A 10,708-nucleotide genomic window follows, 5' to 3' on the forward strand; every position below is an offset into this window, starting at 1 on the left:
TCATGTAATTGTTTTTTGCCAGTACCAAAAACAAAACAAGAACTCCATCCACAAACATACTTGCTCTGTGTTTGGTGAAATATGAAAAGTATTGTCCATTATAAGCCACTGGTACATTGAAGGATCATCAATACAGATGTCTATTGCCAATAACCTGATTGTGTAAATGAGAAATTTATGATGAAAGTGGCCAGCTTTGGTAGACAGGAAAGGTGTTATTCTCTATCATGACAGTTCACAGCCACACTCTTCAAAACAAACCCAAGAAAAAATAAGATCATTAGGATGGGAAATTCTTCCACATCCTCCATACTCATCTGACTTGCACCTATGGATTTCTATCTGTTCCAATCACTAGAACATTTTATAAGAGGCAAAACATTCAGAAACAGAGAGGAAGTTGAAAACAGTCTTTCAGACTTTTTTCCAGAAAAAGAAATAGGTTTCTTTGAACATAGTATAAAAAAGTTACTTCTCCATTTGGCTGCAGTCATTGAAAACGATAGTGATTACATACTTGATTAAAACTATTCAGATATAAGTGGTTTACACTTGTTTTTATATCCTTTCTGGTAAAACCCAATTACTTCCTGAACACCCTATTAAATAACAGTTGAATAAATAGAACAGTATTCAAGAAATATAAAATGGAATAAGTACAAGTTTTCAATACATAATATACTGAATAGCAATATGAAGACAGTTCATAATTATTAAGAACAAATTAAAGACAAAGTGCCTGACATAGCTTTGAACATCTCAGACCGTTCCAGGCAGAACAAGTAGAAAAATTGAGAATACCTATCATGGAAGATTCCAACTCACTTGGCTACACACCAGTCTGATTGGTTGAGTCATATTTGCATGGTGACAAATTTTTTTGTAACTGGCAGTCTGGTAAGCCATGGTCCTGACCTGAGAAACATAAGCACTATGGTTGAAAACTCAGCAGCAACATCACTGCAAGTGATATGAAAGTGCCAAAAATATATATACCTAAATTTTGAGGCTCTAAGCTTCAGCCTACCAATCTATAAATAAACCTGGCACTGAATGCAAAACAAGAGAAATTCAAATTACAATAATTCGTTTGGTTTCAGCATTATAGATATTCTGGTCCAAACTCCAAAATCTTTCAAATAAATAAAAAGTGCATCTGAAGCATATCTAGTCTTTTGAAAATTCTGTTTCCTGCCTTTTTTTTCAAATTGCTATAACTCTCTTATGACCTTATCTAAAATAAAGTACATTATCCATTATGGATTCAGCAACATAACAAAACCCAACATCATCAAAGCTGGTCTTTGAAACAACTTAGCATGAAAATTATGATTAGAAGGCTTATACTTAAATACAAACACTTCAAAATGCTCAATTTTGTATTTTTGTGTTACAAGACAAAAGCAGTGTCACACAGGTTGATATCAAAAGAGATAAGTACACACACATATATAATGTGTGTGTGTGTGTGTGTAAAGAGATGATGCATAAGGTATAAAAAATATATATATTGACAGTAATTGATAGTTCAATTCAGAATAGATCATTAGAGGCCAGCACATTATAACTGCAGTAAATCCAGTGGAAACAGCTTGTATGTCTACATATAATTAGCTAAAATGTTCTTTAAGAGCAAAATATATTTAGAATAAAGGGCAAAAAAAAAAATGGATTTCACAGATAAATCATAAAATAGCTGTTGGAAGTAATTAAATCATGATCTGCGTATGAAATTTATACTTTTCTGTATGGCTACGTGGATGAGAAACTTGCTTCCTGACCACTTTATGGCACCTTGGGAAAATGTCTCCTACTGTATAGACTTGGGCTGATCAAAGCCTTGTGAATGAATTTGGTTGATGGAAACTGAATGAAGCTTATCATGTGTGTGTGTGAGTTGATGTCTCTTTGTCTAGACATTGCATTATTGTCATAAATGAGCATCACCATCATACCAGTGGTGACCTTCATTTCTTAACTTCTGTGAAAACATGCTTAGCCATGGAGAAATATTACTTTACTTTGAAACAAGTGAGGGTTAGTGACAGAAAGAACATGCAACTTTAGAAAATCTGCCTCAACAAATTCTGTCTGACCCATTTAATCATAGAAAGGTGGATGTTAAAATGATGATGATGATATCATCTTCAATTTTTTAATATCCACTTTTCTGGAATTTACTGAGGCAAATTTTCTATAGCTGGATGCTCTTCTTATAACCAACACTCACTTGATTCCAGGCAAGGTAATATTTCCCCATGGTTAGACATATTTCTCATGGGGGAATAGAAAATGCCACTTGTATGATGGTGATGCTTGTTTACACCCATCACATGATGTCAAGACAAGGGAACTCAGACACAAATAGACATGAGCACATGCACACACACACACACACACTATGGGTTTCTGTCTACCAAACTCACTCATTAGGCTTCATCAACCTAAGATTATAGTAGAAGTCACCTGCCTAAGGTGTAGCACAAGAGGACTGAACCTGAGAGCACATGGTTGAGAAGCAACCGCTCAACCACACAGCCACACCAGTACCTAATATATAACACACACGTGTGCATGTAACTTTACCTACCCATTCACCCTGTCTGATCCTGTTCTGCTTCTCTTATATTTCCCATCCTGTACCTTATAGGTATATCCTGACACCTTCACCACCATCTTTCTCTCTTTCCTACTGGGATAGTCATGTATCTCCTCTACAACAACACATCTGTTCCTGTCCCTCTATCATACTTTAACTCTTCAACTCCTACCGTAAAGCCATCTCCCTTAATAATACACTCCATTCAGTTGAGGGGTCTTGTCTTATGAGTTACTTGATGACCTCACTAGTGCCAGCAGCACAGAAAAAGCACTTGGTACACTCTGTGGTTGCAATTAGGAAGAGCATGCAGCCATAGAATCTAAGTCAAAGTAGACATTGGAGCTCAGCATAGTTCTCTTAACTCATTGGTTCCAGGCAAATTGTCCAAACCATGCCAGCACAGAAAATGGTGTGATTGATATATAATACTATACACTAACCTTGTTCATTCATGCTGGAATACATGCATCTTTTCTTTTCAGGGTGAGGGTGGGAGGGGGGATGGAAGTGAAAAATCCAATTTTAGGTGAAGGACAAAAGAAGTTGAGAAACACAGATATAGAGTTTAGATGAATAGCTCTTCAACTAAACAGAAAAACTTTCCTTGTATAATAATAATCTCCTAATATAATAAGGAGCATAGTGTTTTTATATATTTGTATTCTTTTATTCTTTTTTCTTTTACTTGTTTCAGTCATTTGACTGTGGCCATGCTGGAGCACTGCCTTTAGTCGAGCAAATCGACCTCAGGATTTATTCTTTGTAAGCCTAGTACTTATTCTATCGGTCTCTTTTTTAAACTGCTAAGTTACAGGGATATAAACACACCAGCGTCGGTGGTCAAGTGATGTTGGGGGGACAAACACAGACACACACACTCATATATATATACACGATGGGCTTCTTTCAGTTTCCATCTAACAGATTCACTCACAAGGCTTTGGTCAGCCTGAGGCTATAGTAGAAGACACTTGCCCAAGGTGCCACACTGTTGGACTGAACCTGAAACCATGTAGTTTGGTAAGCAAGCTACTTACCACACAGCCACTCCTGCACCTATATTTATATATTTGTCCAAAATCATACAGGATGGTGAAGGGAGAGTTAGAGAAAATAGTAATTCAGTGAAGAAGTGAGAATAATAGCCATGACTGAGAGGGAGTAAGAGAAAGTAATAGCAACGAGAGAGAGGCAGTGGCAAAGAGAGTGTCATGCGTCTTCTTTCTCTGTCACAACATATGAATGAGAAAGGAAGGGGTGATCTACCGATGGAAGTGGGATGGTGAAAAAGTCAATGGTGAAACAAAAATCAAACAGCGTTTCAACTGTGCGTGTGTGTAAAAGGGAGGAATGTGAATGTTTGTGTGTGCATGTATTTATGTAAAATATATAATCCTTTATGTGATAAGCATAAGACCTGAAATTTTGGTGGTGGTGGAGGGGGGAATGCTTGTCGATTACATCAACCCCAGTGCTCAACTGGTACTTATTTCATTGATCCTGAAAGGTTGAAAGGCAAATTCGACCGTGGCAGAATTTGAACTTAGATGGACAAAATGCTGGCAAGAATTTTTTCTAGCATGTTAACGATTCTGCCAGCTCACTGTCTTAATGATGATGATAATGATGAGCAGCTGACTATATAACAGTGTTAAGGTGCCTCACAACTTATCAGAGAAAAAAAAGAGTAAAAGAGAGAGAGAGAGAAAACAGCAGAAAGCAAAGAAAGACAACAATGATAGCCAAAAGTACATACATAATATACACAGACAAAAAAGTGAACTTTGAAAGAGCCATAAAGAGGAAAGGATTCATATAAGTGTTAGATGTAGTGTTGGCAAATATTAGAAAGCATGGAATGTTTGAAGGATGCAGTCTATTAACATCTAACAATTGATACAGGCTGTTTATTCTATACTTCTACAGTTCTGAGTATAAAAACATGTTTCTGAAAGCCATGGGTGCCGTGCTGTTTTTTGATTTTATAAACATAGGTGTAGGTGTGGCTGTGTGGCTAAGGTCTGAGTACATCGTCTCTTCCCTCGAAGCAGCCAAAAAAACAACGTCCAACACAAATGAGAAACCAATTACACTCTGGGTGACGCATGTGCGGGAAGCAAGCTTCTTAGCACACAGCCACTCTTGCGCCAATAGATATATTTAATCTGATTTTTTTCTCTAACTACATCTCTCCTTGACAACATACTCCTCACCTCAAACCTCTCTGAAGTCATTGTCTTTGGTAACTTCAATGTCCACAACTTGTCTCAGTTCTCTCACACTCATCTCATACTAATGCTGCCAAAGTAGCAACTAAATTTATCACAATCATTATCATCATCATCATTTAACATCCTTCTTTCATGCTGGCATGGATTGGACTCTACAATATTTTTCATTCCTCTCTATACATCTATGACCAACACCACCCAAACTGCAGTTAATTGCTTTGGTTCCAACTATGTGGAATCCTCCATCCCATCACTTCTCATCCATTATGTTTCTTCTATAAGCAGTACTCTAAAGTGAACACAGTTGCAGCTCACTTTACATGCAACTCCACTCTACATATACAAATTTCTCTTACTTTGCAAGGATATAAATTTTTGGAGATATGTATAGTATGTTCCCCTCCTAAGATAGTCGACTCATTTGATCCTGCCAACTATCATCCAACCATACTCATTCTCAACATCTCATAAGTAATGGAAACACCTATGAACAACAACTTTCATCACCTTTAATCTCTCTCCTTAATTCTTTTTATAACAAATCAGTCCAAGAATGTCCTCAGTTCTGTGAAATAAAATTCCTGTTTTAAAGAAATCTAAATTAATAGATTCCATCGAAATTTCATGTTAATTTATATTCCAAACATCAACTTAATAATGACAAAGTTATTCTACTAATATCTTCATTATTTTCAAAATTAATTGAAACAAAGTGTATTTCAACAGAAATATAGTACCAAAAAGTGCATGGAGAGCCAATAAGGCCTTTGTGAAGCTAAATCTCCTTTATGTCAGTCATTAGTGAGTTCTCACCCTCGAGAAATGTGTTAGGTAGAAACAATATTGTTGGCCTTGACAGTAAAGCTTTTGACCAGGCCTGACACGTAAATCTCTTACTAGAATTGCATGTCTATGGATGCTGTTCATTTCTCATCTCTTTCATTTGACAGCTTCCTGTCAGATCACACAAGCATGTACTAATTGTACTCACTCCAACCTCCCGCTATCAACTCTAATGTGTTCAAGATTTGATTTAGTCCCACCCATCCGACATACATCCTTCCCTCAATTCATCAATGACCTTTTTGACATTACTTCCATGAACACCTGGTCTTACACAGATAATAATATTCTTCATTCCTCCCTAACCTTTCAAATCCAAGGGTTATCCACACATAACCTAGATACCAGATGCTAAAACTTATACAGAAACTGCTAACATATCTTTCAATGGAGTCTTTCACCACCACTAAGACTCTATTGTCCCAAACCTGAAGAACAAGCAACTAGAAAAATACAAGGTTGCTCCTAATGCTAGATCTTACCATCAATGAGGATTTCTTTCTTAAAGAATGTACATCCTCAACTTAGCAAAGAGTGAATCACTAAGACTTGCCTTTCTCTTCAGAAATGAAAAGTACTTCTCACAACAACTTCATGACCTTCTACAAAGCTTGGGTGAAACCCAAGGTAAACATTATTCCCACATTTGGGATATATTGCCAGGATCGCCAAGACAAATTTTGCAAGGTGACACAAGGTTGCTTTTGGGTCCCACCTGGGAAGCAAAGAGATCTCCGCTACTTCCAGTCAGAAATTTACAGATAACCCTGCTTTCTTGGATCTGAGTATCAGACCAATAAACAAGCTGAACCCATCTCTCAGAGGATTTGATAAAGTACCTTACCAGTCAATACAACCACTCCCAGAAAATGTGTAACTATGTGTCTACGAATCAATGTTGTATGAAAGACAATCTGGACATGGTTTGTCACTGTAACAAAATGTACCTCACAGTCCTTGCCATTAAATGTTCAATAATCCTCCAATCATATTTACAACCCCGCTTTTCAGAACATTATTTCACCCCCCCCCCCTCGGACAGTAAAGCCAAATATGAAAATATAAAATGTTAAACAAATAATTCCAAAAATATTTTGTTTATTGATCGACCAGATCAAAATAAATAATTAGACGAAGTTTAAAATGGCTGAAGCAACGAATATGTTCTAAAATAAAAAAATAAAAAGGAAAATATGTCATTGAGAAACGCCAGAACGAAGTCTTTATGAACACACGATAATAACGGTTTAACTGTTACAGCTTAAAACAGGAGAGAAAAAAAAATCTTCGAATTTATTATTTGCATAAAGAATTTATCAACAAATACGTTTAATATTTGGACGATATAAACTTAGTATATTTAAAAGATTATATGTTGCAGCAAACAAAATGGCGCTAGATTATTTATTACTGATGCCGTATTTAATATCAGACTGCAAAAACAAACTAAAGATTAATTCATTTTCACTGTAGAAACTTCTCAAGCGATAAAGTAGTTATCTACAACTACGATAAAATTATGAAATGATTTGACATTTTTATTTAAAACGCTTTTAGTGTGGGGATAGCGAATAATGGCAAATAGTTCCAAGACAAAGGATTCTATCAGGCATAAAGATAACGCTTCATTTTTCAGTTGTCTGGGCGAAGAACCTTTTCGATGCTGAAAAAGTTTAAGTTTACACATTTAGAGGTAACAGCAACGAAGTTATCGGAAATTATTAACTATGGCCCAATTACAGAGTTTGATTCTTTTATGAAGACTCTAGTTAGCCCGGCAGATATTTGCACAACGATTGACTCCAATGGAGAAACTCCTTTACACACTAGTATTCAGAAAAGCAGGATGGAGTGTTTGAAAAAGATGCTGGAGCTAGACCTCAATATTAAGGCAAGAAATAACAAAGGCTATACACCGTTAAGTTATGCCTTGCTTTATGGACATATGAAAATAGCAAGTCAATTTATCGAAAAAGGAGCACAAGTTAATGAAATATGTGTACGAAAGACAGGTAAAACACTACTCCAGAAAATGGTAACGATAAATAAACTGGAAGCAGTACGGTTCCTTTTAGAAAATGGAGCTTTGGTTAACAAATGCGATGAATCTGGTATGGCACCACTACATATGGCAGTGATTAGCGGTCATAAAACAATTGTCAGTATTTTGTTGGAATTCGGTGCGAATATCAACCAAATAAATAAATTTGAACAATCTCCTCTTCAACTTGCCATCCAGATGAACCAGCCTGAAATGAGCAAAATTCTCATAAATAATGGCGCCAACCTTTTGATGAAGGATAAAGCCGATAAAACTATACTCAACGTGTCTGCTTCTGTTGGGAATGCAGAAATATGCAGGCAAATATTGAGACAAACTTCTGTAAATATCGATACCAAAGAAAAACTGTTGGGTCGTAGTCCATTACACACAGCCTGTGCCGTCAGAAGTTACCCTGCGGCAAAATTGCTTATCGATTACGGAGCTAACATTAAACTATTGACTAGGAATCGTAAGGCTCCCATCAATATTGCCACACAAGCCGGTAGCGCAGATATAGTGAAAATGTTGAAAGAAGAGTCAGAATTACTGGAAAGAAAATCACATCGTAAAACTCCATTGCTATTAGCTATTGACCAAGGTCACTTACAAATAGTTCAATATATTATTAATTCGAAAGGTAGTGTCAACTCCAAAGATGTGAATGGTGCCACTCCACTCCATTATGCTGCAAAGAATGGTTTGTTTATGTTTGTGAAAATATTTATTGAAAACGGAGCCGACGTCAACGCTAAGGACAAAAGAATGAAAACACCACTTCATGAAGCTTTCATTTATGGACATGATAAGGTAGCGAATTATCTCGTCGAAGTAGGGGCCGACCTGCATTGTGTGGACGACATTCAAATGTCACCATTCGATTATAAAACATTGCAAAACATGTGGTCAAATAAACATGTGAGTGATATTTCTAACGAAAACATTTTCATATTTATTCCGCAACCAGTTATGTTGGTTCTATTTACTAACTAATCTCACTTGTAGTGCTTGATTCGAACATGTATGGCTAATTAACGCTTAGTTAACTTTTATGCTCCTACAGTCGCTCCTCCAAGTTATGACAGTTTCTCATAACTTCGAAAAAAGCTTCTCAAATTTTTACTTTCCGAGCTTAGAAGATTAAGATAGATATATTCCTGCAAACCTCGCCCTCCACCTATACATGTATATTATATAATTATTTGAAGGATATAAATACCTCTGAAAGGGATGTCAGCATCCAAATTCCCCGGTTTTATCCAGTGTATCAATGAAATACTGAAAGATGTTAGCTTCGCATTGATGGATATAGGGGTAATCTTCCAGTTTAGGGAGGTAAAAAAAGTAAATAAAAATACAAGGGAAATAACTTAACGTCTTACTAGTATTATCCGTACTCTCCCCACCCCACCCGTTCGCGAGCGCGCATTTTTTTCTTCATATTCGTTCACAGCAAGTTCTTTTACACCTATTACACAATTTTTTAATTTTTATTTTTGAGCTCGGGTCAAACGCTTTAGTTTGACCGTTATTTCCCTATACTGGAAGATTACCATAAGTTGTTGTGCAGCCGGTACAATGATATTCAATCACGTGTGTGATTTATATATAAACAGTTAACTTTCAATCACGTGTGTGATTTATTTATACGGATAATACTAGTTAGACGTTAAGTTATTTCCCTTGTATTTTTATTTACTTTTTTTACCTCCCTAAACTGGAAGATTACTGGATATAGGTATCTTATCGGTGATTGGTAATAAAGTCACAATTAATTTATGGGATCCGGACAAAACCTATGTGACTTTATTACTGTGATTTTTTTTTTTACCTGGATTCATATTTTCATTTATGTGTAAGAAAATGAAAACGGAGAAATCAATTTATTAAAACAAATGCAATTTCATACAATGAGTTTCATATTGTTTGAAACAGGATTTGTTTTAATAAATTGATGTCTATATGTCAATTTCTCTGTTTCGTTATATATATATATATATATATGTATATATATATATATATATAATGAAAAAATGCATTGTAAATAAATGACATAAAAATCGTGTGTGTGTGTGTGTATATATATATATATATGTGTGTGTGTGTGTGTGTGTGTTCTTCCGGTGCGTCATGTGTCAGCCCAAGGAGACCACCATTAAAAGACAAACAGTGAGCCTCTACAACTTGAAGTCGCATGTCAAGAGGCAACACCCAGTGCATGTCATCCAGTTTGAGGAGAGGATCAAGGCCAGCTCTTCCCATAGGAAACACAGGCAATCTTCTTGTAGCTGTGCTTGTAGGCAGTCATCACAGCCATGTGCAAAGAAAGCACACCAGCCCAGCATTGGTGAGGCACTTGCCCAAACTGCTGGCACTGGTGTCTGTCAGACAGAAGGATTGTAGACCTGTTTAGCCTGGAAGAGATGAAGAATTTTTTGCTTAGGCATAAATTTATGCCACATTCAAAGAAACCTATTTCTTTTTCTGAAAAAAGTCTGAAAGACTGTTTTTAACTTTCTGTTTCTGAATGTTTTGCCTCTTATAAAATGTTCTAGTGATTGGAACAGATAGAAATCCATAGGTGCTAAGTCAGATGAATATGGAGGATGTGGAAGAATTTCCCATCCTAATGATCTTATTTTTTCTTGGGTTTGTTTTGAAGAGTGTGGCTGTGAACTGTCATGATAGAGAATAACACCTTTCCTGTCTACCAAAGCTGGCCACTTTCATCATAAATTTCTCATTTACACAATCAGGTTATTGGCAATAGACATCTGTATTGATGATCCTTCAATGTACCAGTGGCTTATAATGGACAATACTTTTCATATTTCACCAAACACAGAGCAAGTATGTTTGTGGATGGAGTTCTTGTTTTGTTTTTGGTACTGGCAAAAAACAATTACATGATAACCATTGTTTTCTTTTGTGATGCAAAACCCATTTTTCATCACCTGTAACAATGCACTGCAGAAATAACAGGTTGTTATT

At 36.1% G+C, this 10,708-nt stretch overlaps 2 protein-coding genes across 6 annotated transcripts in view; one reads left to right on the forward strand and one right to left on the reverse strand.

Annotated features, from left to right (window-relative positions):
* Positions 1-10,708, reverse strand: part of LOC106880008 (uncharacterized) — a 113,166-nt gene that overhangs the window by 34,044 nt on the left and 68,414 nt on the right. The window lies entirely within an intron of this gene.
* LOC106879999 (ankyrin-3) overlaps positions 6,788-10,708 on the forward strand; it is a 16,520-nt gene continuing 12,599 nt past the window's right edge. Inside the window, exon 1 of the mRNA XM_014929787.2 lies at positions 6,788-8,635. Coding sequence (XP_014785273.1) covers positions 7,337-8,635 — 1,299 coding nt within the window. The 5' untranslated portion in view covers positions 6,788-7,336. The remainder of the gene's footprint in view (positions 8,636-10,708) is intronic.

Source organism: Octopus bimaculoides, chromosome 10 (assembly GCF_001194135.2).
Source record: "Octopus bimaculoides isolate UCB-OBI-ISO-001 chromosome 10, ASM119413v2, whole genome shotgun sequence".
NCBI lineage: Eukaryota > Metazoa > Mollusca > Cephalopoda > Octopoda > Octopodidae > Octopus > Octopus bimaculoides.